Source organism: Callorhinchus milii, unplaced genomic scaffold, assembly GCF_018977255.1.
Source record: "Callorhinchus milii isolate IMCB2004 unplaced genomic scaffold, IMCB_Cmil_1.0 Scaffold18, whole genome shotgun sequence".
Classification (NCBI taxonomy): Eukaryota; Metazoa; Chordata; class Chondrichthyes; order Chimaeriformes; family Callorhinchidae; genus Callorhinchus; species Callorhinchus milii.
Window position 1 is genome coordinate 11,263,140 of NW_024704759.1, and position 16,771 is coordinate 11,279,910.

Sequence of the window (16,771 nt, forward strand, 5' to 3'; positions counted from 1 at the left end):
CAGTTAATTGCGTTTGTGCATTTGATTATTTCAGCCCTTCATAATAAATAACAAAACTGTTAGCTTTCCAATTTGCAGTTACTGGCAAATTGTTAGATGTGTTATTGTGTTATTTTTACAATCTTATTGTCTACTAATTTGATGTTCTGTTGTTTTTTGGTATAATGAGTGACTTGTGAGGATTTTGTGCGAGTTTTGACAGTATAACAAGTGTGCCACTGTAGCAAGAAAAATCAATGCAAAAAATATTCTGTGCTTGTCTGAATGTAATAAGTGATGTGGAAATAAATTTATTCTTCGGATTTATTTTTGATAATATGTTCGGAGGTGGTCTAACTGACTTTTTAAAGCAATTATTTTGTCCCGATAAAAGGTTCTGTTGAAAATCAGATTCCCTCTATTAAATGACTCAGATCCAGTTTATCAGTCTGAGAAGGAGAAATAACAACAGCAACAAATTGCATTTATATTGTGCCTTCAATGTCAGGAGGGTGTCCCAAGGCCCGGGGGGGAAAAATAATGTACAAATAAGGCTTTTTCATTTACGTATTTTGCAACTGTTTGCTTTCCTTGTTTTTTTTAATTTAGTGGTAAATATTAAGAGTGACTTGCATGGCATTTTCTAGCATGTTCCTTGCAATAATTAGTATAACAAGGAACAGGTTAGGAAATGCTTCAGATTTCACTGTTAAAGATGCATTGATATGAAACTGGAGGAAATAGAGCTGGGTAGAGCCAAAGGCATTAACAGGTCAAGTCAACATGTACATAAGAGCCTCCACAGTGTGTTGGATGGCTTTATTGGTTCAGTACGGTGGGAGACGGTGCAGTAGAACACCAAGATGTAGTCCCCACATCGCTCAGTTTCTAGTCTCTGCCACCTCACTGTGGGAGGCACAGACAATGATTGGCGCAGAGAGGGAGAACTCACCAGGGTAGCTGCTTAATTTTGTATCCCACTTAGTAGCCAGCTGGGCGGAATTGGCAGAGGTAATCTGCTTGCTTTCTAAGTGCTGGGGAAGGAGTGCGGGTAGCAGATCAAGAGAGTTTTTTCTGTGTTGAATACACTATAATAATAAAATATAATAATCCTTGCATTTGATATAGCGCTTTTCACATCGGGAGGACATCCCAAAGCGCTTCACAGAACACACTGTAAAGTAAATTGACTGTATATTTGTGGGCGAACGCGGCAGCCAATTGCACACAGCAGTGTCCCACAAACAGTCGTAGATTGAAAATGATCAATTTATTATTGTTTGGGGTTTTGGAGGGATTATTATTAGGTGTGTGGAGTAAGGAAACTCGCCCGAGGTTTCGCCCTCTGCCTGGGATTGAACTCAGGTCTCTCACTTGCAAAGCGAGTGCTCTAACCGCTGAGCTACAGGACTCCACTATTGATATTTGCACACAATTTTAGAAATCTCTGGTGTGTTTCTTTACTGCTTATTTAAAAACTAAATAACGCTATAACTCTGAGGTCCCCAAGCCTTGGCTCTTGCCAACCTACGCCTAATACTCTCCGGAATTAGGTAAGCAAGATGCGTTCCTCCAGGGAGAGAGTGCGCATTCCATTCCAACAATCTATCTCTGAAATTTCCATGTGCAGGTGGGACGCACGGAACTCTGTTTGATGGTTTGGATGCCCTTAAGCACGGCGATGGGTCTCCCCATGTGTCAGACACCCAGCTGACCACCCCACTCCCACCCAAAAGAAAATTAAGCAAATCAGAAGGTTTTGTGGAGTCCTGTAGCTCAGTGGTTAGAGCACTCGCCTTGCAAGCGAAGACACCTGGGTTCAATTCCCGGCAGAGGGCGAAACCTTGGGCAAGTTTCCTGACTCCACACACCTAATAATAATCGCTCCAAAACAAAACAATAATAAATTGGTTATTTTCAACCCACGGCTGTTTGTGGGACACTGCTGTTTCGCCCACAAATATACGGTCAATTCACTTTACTTTATATTCTGTGAAGCGCTTTGAGGCGTCTCGAAGACGTGAAAAAGCCCTATATCAAAGTACAAGGATTATTATTATTAATAATGATATTATCCTCCAACATCCAGCTTGGACGCAAACCCTTCACCGTCCAGCACCTCGGGCAGATCACCCGCACGCAAGAGAGACGCTACGTAAATCCGGCTTTGTCGTGGTGTGTTACTGTCGCCGTTTGTCGTGGTTGCGTATCTTTTTTTTAAAAAAAAAACAGTTCGAAGTCGAACAATGAGCCGGATTTTGCGTTGCAATTTTTAAAAAAAACACAATCAATAGCAACAACTTGTTAAAATGGGTGTTAAAAGTCTTTCGGCTATTGTTTTTCGGCGGTGTTGTTGCTGGAGTTAGCAGAATTGCAGTCACAGGCATCGATCCCTCCCGGGAATTCAGTAATAGGTGTCGTGTGCCCTCCAGTGGCTTCCACTAAAAATCCAAGAAAAACACAAGACATACACACAAGTGCAAACTGTTTTTTTTTCACTGGACCAACTGGAAATGGGTTCACAATCCCAGGATGGATCGTTAAAGGGCAACTATGATCTGAATACTTTTCTGTGAACCCTGTCACAATCCATCCCAGGGGTTTGACAGCTACCATTCTGATCTAAAAACTGGTCGATGTACTTTATTGGGCAATTAAGCAAACAATTTAATGCCCCACAGCTCCAACGGAAGTACAGCCCCCAAGTTGCACATCGATAGGCTTGTGTTAAAGTCCTGTGCAACTGGTTTCACAAACCACTGTGCAATCTTCTCCATTTGCTGCAAAGTTTTAAGGAAATGCACGTCTGATGTCCAGTGACTTAGCTCTCTCTCTCTCTCTCTCCTCCTTCTCCTCCTCCTCCTCCTTCTGCAAGAAAAAAAAGTGTGTGTTTTTCTTTCTCTTGTTTTATATTGTTTTATATGCAAAAAAAAACCCCACTTCACTTCCCAGCTGTAAACCTCTCTTAAACTGGAAAAAACAAGTCTAAAGTCAACGTTGTGAGCATTTGCTACTTGGGGGGGGGGGAAAAAAACTTGGCACTTAACCACCAGAACCAGAGAAGAAGAAGAAAATATTCTAAATGTGTTTGTGTGGAGAGAGAGAGAGAGAGAGAAAGAGAGAGAAAAAGTGGGAAGGATAAGATTGGATCAGATTGAGCTCTAATGCATTTTTATTTTTAATAATAGTAAGGTTTCTAATATAAATAGTTTGGACTTTTTATTTGGTGCAAGAATCTGGCTTTGCAAAATTGCAGGGCTGTGGGTTGGGAAGAAACCATAGCAATCAATTGATTAAAAAGAAAGCAAGAGAGGTCCTAAAAAGAGAGAGAGAAAGTGAAAGAGAAGAAAGAAAGAGAGAGAGAGAAAGAGAGAGAGAGAGAGGGAGTTCTTTTTTTTGCCTGTTATGTTGGGACTTCCGTGTATGTGTGTAGTGGAGTGTAATGCAATGTAGTGTAGTGTGTGTTTGGCAGCACCAGAGTTTTCTGGGTTTCCGCCTGATCGCCTGGAAGTTGTAAGTGTTTTAGAAGCCACGTTGACTAAAGTTGCCCAACCCCAGCCCCAGCTCAGCTCCTGTTGTTCTCCTGTGTGTGTGTGTGTGTGTGTGTGCGTAAAAAAAAATAGCAACTGCTCCCCAATCCATCACCTCTTGATGGCTCCCATGGGGATCAAAGTGTCCCACGGTAGGGTAGCCGTCTGCCTGCTGCTAGCCGCTGCCGCGCTTTACATCTTCTGCGTAAAGCGCGGGATGCCAAGGGCCAGCAGCATCAGCATCTTTTCCTCCCCCTCCGACTCCGACTCCGGCGGTCCAAGCCTCCGCATTGACCTCCGCCAGCTCCTGTCGCTGTCCATCGCGGCGGCCGAAGAAGGGGGCAGAGCGGTCAAGGAGGTCAAGGAGAAGAGGGCCCTGGACGAGAAATCCAAAGGCAAAACCAAGGAAGGTGCCGAGGAGATGGTGACCGCAGGAGACTTGATGTCCCACAGGAAGATGGCCAGTCTGTTCGCCAATGCTTTCCCGAATGTGAAGGTAAAGTGTGTTGTGTTTGTGTGTAAAAAAAAATGAATCAACTTGTATCTCTTATGTGTGATCATTTCAATCTACCCTTGTTCTAGTAAAAGTATTGACCAGTTTCTCATTAGCGGATCATAATAATAATCTAATAATAATATAATAATAATCCTTGCATTTGATATAGCGCCTTATCAAACGTCTTTGATTTGCCTGAAAGTGCTTCGCAGGATATACATAAAGGATATATATAAAGCCAATTGACCCCTGTATATTTTTTTGTGTGGCCGAAAAGCGGCAGCCAAATTGCGCACAGCAGCGTCCCACAAACAGTCGTGGATTGAAGTGACCAATGTCAGAGATAACGACTCAAAGGAGTTTTCCTTCCCTGTGTTGTTTGTGTTTTTTAAAATAAAAAAAATCCCCTCTCACCGTCACGGCTGTATTTTCAGGACGGCTGCTATTTTGTTTTCGCAAATGTAAAAATCGAATTGATTTGAAAGAGTCTTATGTCCGGGAGAGGAAAGGTAATGTTGCATTAGCGACCAACACTTAGCTATCAACAGGACCGATCAGCAAATGTGTCTGCTGAGAGGACAGGGGAGAGAAACTGTTTCTTTCAAAGCATAAACTTAAGTTCGTAGGAAGCATTTTGTTATGCTGCAGCTCGTGCTACAAACTATTTCTCTTCTTCCTGCTCCAAACACATTACTCTCCTTACCTCCTCGCCTTCTCTGGCCTATGACCACTCTGTACGGATCGTAGATAGATATAGTATTATTTTACCTTCATGCCATCAGAGAGTTATACAGCACAGAAGGAGGCCATTTGAAAAGAGCTATCCAATTCAATCCCACTCCTCTGCTCTCTCCCCATAGCCCTGCAAACTTGTCCTCACCAAATGTAGTCTTTATAACCTATTTAAAATTCTTCCCCCCCCCCCCACTCTTCACCAAATTTTAGCTTACATTCCTCCCCACCTCTTCGTGTCCCCCCTTTAGTGACGTGTTGTTGAAATCTGCTTTACAAACTGAAGCCTTTGTTCCTGAAGCTTGTGTTTTACATACAAAGCAGAACACACCAGAATGTTCACTGAAAATACTATGCATGTGTTCCTTGTGATCATTATCATTTTGAAACAATGCAAATTTAATCTCATAATCTACGACCCCTTGGAGTGTATTGAAATGTGCCACCTAAATTCATAGCAATGTATACGTCTGGAGTTGCATTCAACTTGAGTACATAGGCAGACACGACAGAAACAGACTGTGTTATTTAATCTGTAATACAGATTGCGTGCTTACAAGACAGACACTCAGATAGTATAATACAGTCAGTTGCAACACCCAACAACAACGTGCATTTATATAGCACCCTTCACGTGGTGTAGCATCCCAGGGAGTAAAACGTGCCCGTTGCTGGCAATAAATAATTTCCAAAAGCATTCACACTTCTAAGATCATCCAGTTGTATAATATTGTCCACAATATACAGTCAATTCGCTTTACGGCATATTCTGTGAAGTGCTTTGAGATGTCTAGAAGACGTGAAAAGCGCTATATCAAATGCACGGATTGTTGTTATTGGTTGGAGCTTTTTTTTGGATTGTCTATTAGTAGCAATTTTGTGTTTTGATGTCTAGGTGATTTCTGAAGAGCACGACGACACTAAATTAGACAAGACCCTCGTGTGGAATTCCAAAGTTCCTAGTTTCATCGAGGAAAGCATAGTCGATGCCAAGATGGTGCCAGCGGAAAGCATCACAGTGTGGATTGATCCATTGGATGCAACGCAGGAATACACAGGTAGATACCATTCACCTACTGAACAGTAAGAACATTGTGAAAAATGACGATTTACCACATGACTCCTCCACAACTCAAGCTCAGGATACAATACGCTACGACCTTTGTACTCTTCCTTTTGCAGAAAGCAGAAGTAACATTTTGTGAATATTGTATTGAGGCGATTACTGAAATTAAACAGTCCTTTTGACATCTTCAGTTCCCAGTCACCGTGCACCTGCTCTTTATGATTTGGAACATGACTAAGACTTGCAAACCAAGAAAGTTCCTGGGTTTGATTCCTGGATTGTTTGGAGTTAACTTGAACTCACAATCAAATCGTGTTCAGTTTCTCTGGTTGCAGTGACACCAGCGATAACTCTTCTGGTAAAGCTTGTTTCACTGTGGACTTCTGTGGTTCCTTTACACAAACCTGACCCACATCCATTTGAGAATGGTGTTCATAACAGGATTTCCTTGGAAGCAGATGTACTAAGACCATCTCTTTTTATATATAATTAAGTACGTGTGCCTTGGCTTCAACTGAATGCATTCTATTAGAGAATAAAGTTATTAACTGTAGTGCACCAGTTTAGAGATCACACTGGTTAGCATATTCAGAAGGGAAAAGATGTTGATTCTGGATCTTTGAGGACAGGCACTCACTGCCTCAGCCACTAACTGCTGCAGACTGAGTGGGAATTAGTCACTGCCACCTGAGCTGAAATAATCTCTCCTCAGAGGTTTGCAGTAGTGTTTTTTCTCAACTAAAGAGTCGAGGATTTTATAAAGCTTGCATATGGTGCTGATAAAAGGGAGACAGGACTTAACCTTCAAAATGCTTTCCCCTGCAGCAGTATTTTCCTAAGACGTTTAAATTCAGCAAAGTCTTGCCATGTGTGTACACCAGAGATTTGTATTATCTTCCAGGTAGATTTACGTTTACGTCCATATTTCATCAAAATGGAGTTTTGCCTTCAAAACAAAAGTCATTGCAACCGTCTTGATGTCAATTCAAGACATTACTCTGATCAGAAATTTAAAGAAAAACTGCTGAGAAATGTTCAGAACAATTTAATGGATATAAATAAGTAAAGAATTGGAGTGGCTTTACTATTGGGATTTAATTCTACTTTATATGAGGGTTAAATTTGTCAGTGGACAGTTGTTTCTTTCAACATTTAGATATACTTTCAGTGAGTTAAGTTGCATCGGATTCCAACTACATTGGTTCCTTGAAAATACATCGGCTATTTAATTTGATCTCTGCATAACTTTAACCTTGGAACAAGAATGTCTTGTTACGACTTCCTCCTGTTCAAAATCGGTACAGAAAGAGCATTCATAATAGTGCAGGCCCAGTTCTAGTCTTGGATAAACAAGACAGAAACGGTTTACAAAGTGCTAAGAACTTAATTCCTCCCTCAGGCTGTGCATACCCCAACCCACCACTTTCCTCCCCCCACCCCCACCTTAGGGAGGCTATGGACTGATAGATTGTGAATTATAATCTGAGGATCTTTTCTGCTCTTGAGTATTGCTGTTAAACAGCTGAGACCTAATGTCTTAGAGTCACAAACAAATGCATTCAGTATAGTATTGGGAACGAAAACAAGGCTTATCACTAAATCGGTGAACAGGAAGTGATGAGGGGGAACAAAAACAAGATCCAGAGCGCAGATATATTTCAAAGCCAAAAAGCTAGTCGGAAGCTTTGAAGCGAAATGGCTTTCTGTGCACACGTGCAATGTATTATTAATCCAGGATGGGCTCAGTTGTCATTGTATCAGGCCCACTTTTTACTGGTGTTCTGATGTTCACTGTTGAGGTTTTCACATGGCCAATAATCATTTGGATGAGGTATTGCAGGTACTGGTGGAATCAGATCCTGGAAGGAAGCAAATGGGGACAAGTACCTTTTGAAAATAGGGAGAGCAGAAATATTGGTGAGGGAGGGGTTGTTTTTGAAGCAACTTCAGGGATTGATCAGTTTGCGTTTACTTTCCTGTTTTCACTTTCTGAACTTTTATGACTATCTTTTTTTTTGCAGAGGATCTGAGACACTTTGTAACAACTATGGTCTGCGTGGCCGTCGATGGTAAACCAGTTATTGGAGTTATACACAAACCGTTTTCAAAATATACCGGTAAGTTGTCAATATATATCTCAGTTTTGTTACCTATTTGGCTAAAGTGGATCTCGGCAGCTATTTTCTGCTTGGCTGTGATTTGAACTTGTTAAATGTGATGCTGGGGTGCGGGAGCAAGCCAGTTTGGGGAAACTTGAGAGTTGGTTTTGTTCGGACTTTATACGATGGATATCTGAATTTACCAATGTGATAAAGAGAAATTAAGTCGAAATGTTAGAATGAGTAGAAAGGTCCTGAACTTTAAAGGTATAAAGAGAAAAGGATTCCAATAGCGATGTTCCCTTATATATAACCTGTTGTTCAATATTTCGATCAATCAATCAGCATTAGCATGTTCTGATTGAAGAAATAAAGGAAAGAGTTATAATGGTGGAGAACAGTAAAGTAATGAGAAGAAACTACTTCAGTGCTGAGGCTTGTGCCCTACTAAGTAAAGCATGACCTAATCAATTAAGTTATTGCTCCCTTAGGGAACCAGCTCAATATTACTTGCAGCAAGTTGTGTCAGAGCTAAACTGTTTGTATCGATAGCTTCTCCACTGAAAAAGTTCCTTGGGTACTAGTTTTTTTCTGCATTGCTTGTCCTTGAATGAAAGTCAAGTATAATGATCCTTTCATGCCACATAAGAACAAAGAAAACATTTATAACTGCATTGAGACAGTAGTGGCCTTGTATGTACAAAGAGACTGTGTTAGGACCACGGTTTACGTAATTATACCTGTTTTCATTGAGGGCAAATTTATAGAGCCTAGAAAATAAAAATGGCTTTATCTCAAATCATTGCCTTGGTTGACAAAAAAGGCCCTGACTGTATATGGTTACCTCTGGTTTATTATTCTGGTTGTATGACCCTATCACTGGCTTTTGGTAGAGATATGTTGTGTAGGCTGAGCTCTGGCATGTGTGTTCTTTATTGGTCGGTGTGTTTAATTTTTCTCCCTTTCCCATGTTCAGTTTATTGCGTTGTTGAGTTAGGCAAGGGGGAGGCATAATTACAATACAAAGTGACAGTACAATAATTGGGTACTATACTGTGGAGGAGATTATTGGTTTCTACTTGTGTCCCACCTACGGTAATTAGGGTTACAATTGACATACTTTAAGAAGTAAAACCTGTTTAAATTTTTGTAGCACTTGACCACCCCTTGCCTACTTCCCTTCCTATTTTCAGGTCTCTGCTGAAGACTTTTCTTTTCGACCGGGCCTTTGGTCACCTTCCTCCCCCTCCCCCCGGCTCGGTCCCGGGATCCGTTGCTGTGAAACGTTCTGAGACGCCGTCCGGCTATATAAATCCATGTTGTTGTTGTTGTTCCCAGTATATCCTGCGTCAGCCAAGTCAGTGATAGCACTCTCTCTCACTGAATGAGATAGGTGTGGGCTCAAGCTTCATGCGAGGGCGAGGCTGACACTCCAAATCAGTGCTGACCGAGCATTGCATTGTCAAGAGGTGCAAACCTTTGGATGAGTCATTAAACCGAGGTTCCATCTGTTCGGAACAAGTGCTCAGAGACAAGTGCTTAGTCATTTCACTTTACAGAGACTGTAAAACACTTTGAAACTTGTTGACATTCTCGGCATTATACCAGATGCAAGGATTGTTATTATTATGATTAATAATAATAATTATTATTACTATTTAACCCACTTTCTGTTTTGTAGCTTGGGCTATGGTTGGAGGTGCATCAAATGTTCATAAGCGAAAATCCTACAATGAGAAATCTCCTACAGTAATTGTTTCCAGATCTCACGCAGGAACTGTGAAATCTTACTCGACTGTTGCTTTTGGAAATGGAACTTCCATTATTCCTGCAGGAGGAGCAGGTAGGTCATTCCATTCAGGAATAAAATAGATTTGCTTCTCTTTCCCACCCTGTACAACCTCAGGCCATAAAGATCTGTGGATTAACACCATAAACAGGGACGGACTGTGTATATGGGATATCAGGACATTTCCCAAGTTCCTGTTGCTTACATCAATTGCATCCTAGTTCAGAAGTTTCATTTAAGTCTGACAACGTTTTTTTTAAATGACAGATTTTTTTAAAAATGCATTTTGGTCCCACACCTCCACACACAAATTGGCACATACTCCATTTGACCTGTCAGTCCTGAGCCCTTTCAGCAAGGCGTTCCACTATTGACTGTAGATTAAGTACGTCCTGAGTGTCCGATTGTAAATTTCGTCCATTCCCGAGCGCTGATATCATTCATTTGCATTGATGAGTACGTTTTTTTTTTAGTCATTATATTATTATATTATATTGCATTATATTTTGTGAAGCGCTTTGAGACGTCTCGGAGCTATATCAAATGCAAGGATTAGTCATTATTATTAATTTGGTCTGTGAGCTCATCACAAACAAAATATTCACTGCCGTAAAGGATGCCTGTGAGCAGAGCATTAGGTAGGTGGGCAAGCAGAGGCTTGCTGTGCTTGGGGAATCAGCGATAGACCAAAACAAGCACCTTCAATGGGGCAGTGAATAGAGATCACGCCCTCTGTAACAGTGACAAGACGAGGGAACATTCCTATAATTGTAATCTAATCTTGCCTACAGCCGACTGTAATATGCTTCATAGATAATCCTCTGTGCAACCAAAATACGAAGAAAAATTAAAATGCCTAATTTAGCCAAGACTGGATTAAAATCATGAATTGTTCTGAATAAATTTGTGCCACAATGCACCTCCCAATGCACAGATACACTTTGTGGCTGCTGCCTCTTTTCATAGTGAATGAATCTATAAGTCTGATTTACTGAGGAAGATAGAATTACTCTTTGTTTTTGCTTCGGTGCACAACAGGGTACAAAGTTCTCTCGCTCTTGGACATTGAGGAAGCCAGCCAGCTTCATCACGCAGACCTGTACATCCACGTGACCTTCATTAAGAAGTGGGATATCTGTGCTGGGAACGCCATACTGGAGGCTTTGGGAGGTCATATGACCACCATTGAAGGGGGCAGCATCGATTACAAAGACTCTCCCTCCAATAGCGGAGGTCTTGTAGCCACTGTTGGGATGGATCACGAAGCACTGCTCAAGAAACTTCCCGGTCTCACCCCAAAAAAAGACCCGAAGACACCATAAACGATTGGGGGCGGGAAAAAAAAGACACGATTGCTTTGGTTTGCATCTTATGGCCAGTCTTTTTAAGGGGGTGAGGTGGGGGGGGGGTCATGAAAAATTTCAGCACAATATTCCCTTTCATAAACACTGGTGAAATTTACCTCCAGCTACCAGCCACTCACGGCATTTCTTTTGTGGCTGTAGAATTTGACAACACTGTTCTGTGAACCTGATGCCCTCCACCCCCTCCTCCCCCCAAAAAAGCAGATTTGCAAATAATGTACTTTATTCCATCAGGGTCTCGTCTCGCTACTGTCGCTGTTTCCTACTTTACCTCGTTTTACACGGAAATTTATGAAGCTAGCAATTACCGCTCTCTTCGTCAGAACTGCAAAGTTCTGTGCAACAGGAGCAGTTGTTGAGTAGAATACGTTGTAAGTACAGTGGCCGGGTGCACTAATGCTCTTCAGTTGAGTGGGAGGATAGGAGGTGGGTTTGCTTGCAATTATCCATGTGGGAAGGTGATAGGTAGAGGTTGTGAGTGGATTGAATCTCTTGAACATGTATCCTAGTAGCTAGTTGTTGTCTGAGCAGTAGAACGGTGGCTAATGTGTTGAGGGAGTGGGTGGGAAAGGGTTTGAGGTGGACCTTCCCTTTTGAAGTGAGTGATCCTTGACCAGGATATTTGCATTGCGCTGGTATTGAATTTTTTTGTCAAAACTGTTTATACAAATGCTGTACAGGAGCTTCTCGTTGTGTGGCCGTTTGCGTTGAATTCTCTTAAAGGGGAAGTTTACAATCGCTTCGGTCTTGCTTTTACAACTGGCATAAAATTCAAGTTACAGCTCCTTTAGACTTGATTTTTCTTTTACATTGCATCAAATGATTTGAGAAATATGTTCGTTTTTCGGTTTAACTGAAGTTATTGAAGAATGGTACCTGTTTTATCTGTTTAACTGATTTTAATATGTGTCCCCCAATCTGATCTTTGATAACAGTTGCTGAGGAACAATGGGGAAGTGATTTAAGTTGTTTGAATGGTGGATAGATTGGTGAGCTACTGAGAATCATTTATTTCGAATAAATTCTAGGAATCGACTGTCTGGAATACAAGTGAGTTTCGCAATTAATTTTCCATTGAATATAATGAGCAGATATTCATATTTTATACAAACGTGCAATTCCTCAAGTTTTTTTGCGAGTGGTTTCAATAATCCTTTGATTATCAAACTCTGCATCGTCGGATATTGAGGAAGCGTACGTTAGTAGATACGTAGAATTCATCACACTCAATGGTAGTGATCACTGGGAAATCTTGTTAATGTCTGTTCGTTTCTGTACTTCCCACCCCAAATTCTTTGTAGACACTGTGCAGCTTAGTCTCAGCTCTTCACATACACTGCTCATTCCTTTAACAGAATTCTGAGAATGTAAACCGAGTTAAACATCAATTTTGCGTCCAAACTTGTGAACGTCATGTGGAAAATTATATTCAAATTGATTATTTTAAAATATGTATATATATGTATTCAACTGGATAGTTTTTTTGTAAAAATGCCTAAATGCCATTGTAAGGCCTTAAATCTGGAATGATCGATCGAGTCTCTTTTTTTTAGCCATTATGTACTTTGCACTTTGACTAAGGAGGCAACATTGGGTGCCTTTGTTTGTGCAGTCAATGTCAGTGGCACTCTGCAGCTGGTAGATAGATTTAATTATTGGTTAGTCACCTTGCCTCACCTCTTTGCTGTACTTGTGGACTTGGCCCCAGATCATGTGCATGCAGTTTGGGGATTAATTGCCATTGACACATAGTGCAGAGCAGAACACTTCACATGTTTTGGTACCAGACTACCTTGTAACTAACTCCCCCCCCCCCCCCCACCCCCCAGCAAGTTCTCTACAGTTTTCATTAAATCAGGTGGTAACTATTGATAGGGAATGGTGAATGACAGAGAGTACAGCCCATTCGTCACTCCACACTAGATCGTAGAGCCATCCTTCATGGCTCCTTAACTTCTTGAGGTTATAAATTATTTTGGATGTAATTTTCCAGTGGGAAATATTCAACTTGTGTACCCTTTTATGTTTATGTAGCTGATTATCAGAATTTGCACTGAAACTGAAACTTTAATGATTTTCATTTTGTAAAAGGGGAATTAGGTAAATGAGGAAATGGAAAATAAATTTGCTAAAAATGACTGTCTGTGTGCGTGTGGTGTATTTCCAAATATTCTGACCCAAAGCTGCTGCTGTGTACTCCAGCCTGCTCAGGATGACCAATATTTTGGGTTTTATGGACAGTTATGTCTGCAGTTTAGTCAAACAATTGAAAGTATTTAAAAATGAATGGTGGAGCACAGAATTTGATACAATTGAAGATCATTCTATTATGCCAAATCACCTAGCGAAACAGTTTTTTTTACCATTAGTTCTTCCAGAAGTACAACATTGTTAACAGCATCAAACATCTAACACGAAAATTAAACCTTAATAATTAGGTAAAACCTTAATTTGTCAGATCTCACGAGTTTCATTCATGAGGCCTAACTACATTAGACTGGGCGATGTATAAATGCACATGATTATTGCAGTGGTATTCCAGTGCATTTTGTCATAGAATGCAGGCTTGATCCTTCACATGGTAACTTCCAATCTTTGCCTGTCCACCAGGGCCAAGTGCTCAGCCAAAACCAGGTACATCTTCATAGGAAGAGGGAAAGAATCTCCCAAGAATTATCTTGGCCATCTCTTGTGCACCGCCAGGCAATCAACTACAAGGCAGAGACCTGTGAAGGGGTCATTCGTCAATCTTCTTAATCTAGGAATTGTGCTTAATATCAGGACCTAATAAATGCATTGCTCGCTTAGAATACTGCAGATTTTTAGAAGGAACATTTCTCCGTAAAACTATGGCAATATAAAGCAATCTGATCTGACTATCCATTCAACGCATTTGCCGAATGGCATTGTCCATGCAGCAGGTTTCCTGTTTGTTTTACTTCAAAGCTTCTGAATACGTTAAGGGAATATTCAGGTGGACCAGAGACTGATACTTGATTTAGCATTTATCAGCTTAAAATGCCTATTGCAATATTTCTATGTGAATCAGCACATTTCATTATCAAGATATTCTGGACAAACTGCTGCCTTTGTTTTCAGGATCAAAGCGTCACACCATATTGAATAAACAACTGCGTAATTTTCTGCTCGTGCAATGGTAAACTCATACGAACTGTCGGGCAGGAGGTCACTGATCTCAGCGTTGTTTGACGTTACAGCAACAACGCCACACCGGTCCTTCCCGCTGCAGCAGTTGGATTCCACTAGTTTATATTTCAGTTCGTACTGTTCATGAAGTGCGGGTTCCCCAAGGATAAACCACTTCAGTGCCACCGAATTCTGAGAAGCGACTGATTCTTTTCGATCAAACACAACGGGCATCTTGGTCCTGAGAACCAGTCTGAGCTGAGGTATTTTGTTTGACTTTGCATCGCTCGTGAGGTGGTGCTTTACGTGAAGTTTGCTGGGGATGAGGATTGAAATGAAGTTCTTTAATGTGTTGGAGAGAAGTCCCAGCCTAGCACAGGTTGTGTTCCAATGCAAAAGAAACATGGTCACGTCCGATATCTTTGTGATGATCTTTAACTCTTCGCGACCACATTTCAGCTCGCTCAGATACTCCTTCAGTAAGAGGAGCTGGATTTTGACCTGATTGGTGCCTATTTTTTTCATCCGTAGAAATTTGCCTGGATCAATCAGCTGGTAGAGTACCTCGGGCTGAAGCTGACTTTGGTCTCCTAATGTTAAATATTTGGGTAAAACATCTATATAATAAGAGCATTTCTTCAGAAGTTCAAATCTTGTTTTGTAGCGCCTCAAGAGGTCCGCATTCAAATTCTGCCCAAGAAACTGCAAAATTTTATTTTTTCTGTCGATATAATTCCTCCAGGCGTCACCAAGAATCCCACATTCATTGATTCGCACAATTTCTTTCTTCAACGTGGACTGCTCACAGGGCAAAGCCATCATGCCTTTCCTTCTACATTACTGGATAGAACAGATACAAGGATAAGCAACAATTTTAAATAACCAAAGCATCATAAAACTTCAGATAAGGTGGACATTTAACATAATTTATCAATCAGTCCTAGTTAGTGTCATTGTTCTTATGTTTCACAATCTGCAGCATTGATTTGTTAAGTACCTTTTCTGAATAGAATTACAACCCACTTAGAGAAGAATCTATTCTTTTTCCAAATCAAGGAACAACATAATGCCTTTGTAATTGACTAAATTTGTATCAAAATCACGTCTAATTTAATCATACTTTGGTAATCTCTTGAAAGTATGAACAATAAATGGACCATCCAAGCATTGATAAAGACTGTTGATTTTGTTTTATTTGGATTTATGGGAAGTCATTACTGAATCAACTTAATATTCAAATACAAGTTTGAATCTTTAAAGGGCAGAAATTAAACTATTTCCATATTGGCATCAGAATTCCACCTCTTAGGTTTGCTTTTCAGTTTATTAATGAATACTGAAAAGTTTCCAATATCTCTCTGCACTTTCTACACAGGTTGTCCTGTTGAAAACAAGATTGAAAACTTGCATCCAATTAAGTCGAAACAGTTTAATGTCAAGAAAGTATGCTTGTGAGTTTTCAAATGACCTTACTTTGCCATCACCATAATATCTCCCAACTTGCTGCTTGAGTTCTGTAGCTCCCAACTTACAGTGACAATTACCCAGTTTACACAGTACACCTGTTTGCTTTTTGTTCCCTCTGATATCGCACGTGCCTATTTTGTCGAATCTTACAGCACAGAAGGAGGCCATTCGACCCATCGTGCCTGTGCCAGCTCCTTGAAAGAGCTATCCAATTTGTACCACTGCCCTGCTCTCACTCCATAGACCTGCATTTTTTTCTTTTGTAAGTACCTATCCAATTCCCTTTTGAAAGCTGTTATCGAATCTGCTTCCACCACCCTTTCAGGCAGTACATTCCAGACCGTAACAACTCTCTGAGTAAAAAAAATTCACCTCGTCTCCCTTCTGGTAGGGTTTTGTACCTTCTTGTACACGTTACACATTTCTATTTACAAAAGGAGAAGCTGGAATCTCCCTTTTAAAGGAGCTTAAAAAATAACCAATTCATATCTCCATTCTCGATTCAAGAGCGAGGTGTGGTTTGAGACTGCTGTGTATTATTTGTGTTTTTTTAAATCAACTTACCTTTAATAAAGATGACCTTTTTTCAGAAATAGAGTAATCCAAACACGTTGCATTAAATGTGGCTTTAGAATATAGGTTTGCAATGAAGAAAATGATCCCGGAAGGCACCTCTCCAGGTGATTTTGTTGTCCCTTTTGTTTGCACCGTTTTGTGCTGTGAATTTGTTCCGCATCTCTATGAGAGGGTAAGTACAAAGCATAGACTTTAACAAAATCTGCTAAAAATTCAACAAATCCACATATACTAGACTGAAGGTTAATATGTTTAAATGGATTTCTTTGAGTTTAAAAAAACATTGTCAAGTATCAACAACCAGGTGGCGTGCTACTTATTTATTTAACTGCCCACCGATTTTTCTGCTTCTTTCCTTTGGCAGTTTCTATACTCTTACAACTGAACTCAAACACCTATAATTTATTATTATTATTATTATAACTCAAACACCTGAACTCAAAAAAAAAATGATTGTTAACATCTTTCGGTGATTCCGTTGTTTTGATTGAACAGAATACAATGTGTTCTACAGTTCACAAATTAT

At 40.5% G+C, this 16,771-nt stretch overlaps 2 protein-coding genes across 2 annotated transcripts; one reads left to right on the plus strand and one right to left on the minus strand.

Annotated features, from left to right (window-relative positions):
• Positions 1–3,436: 3,436 nt before the first annotated feature.
• LOC103190839 (3'(2'), 5'-bisphosphate nucleotidase 2) lies at positions 3,437–12,091 on the plus strand. The gene is made up of 5 exons (XM_007911736.2): positions 3,437–4,005; positions 5,633–5,795; positions 7,825–7,920; positions 9,584–9,745; positions 10,730–12,091. The coding sequence occupies exons 1-5, from the start codon at positions 3,631–3,633 to the stop codon at positions 11,011–11,013; spliced, it is 1,080 nt and encodes a 359-aa protein (XP_007909927.1). The 5' UTR covers positions 3,437–3,630; the 3' UTR covers positions 11,014–12,091.
• Positions 12,092–14,028: 1,937 nt separating this feature from the next.
• Positions 14,029–15,021, minus strand: LOC103190829 (fibronectin type III domain-containing protein 11). Its single transcript, XM_007911727.2, has one exon. The coding sequence runs from the start codon at positions 15,019–15,021 to the stop codon at positions 14,101–14,103; it is 921 nt and encodes a 306-aa protein (XP_007909918.2). The 3' UTR covers positions 14,029–14,100.
• Positions 15,022–16,771: the final 1,750 nt, after the last annotated feature.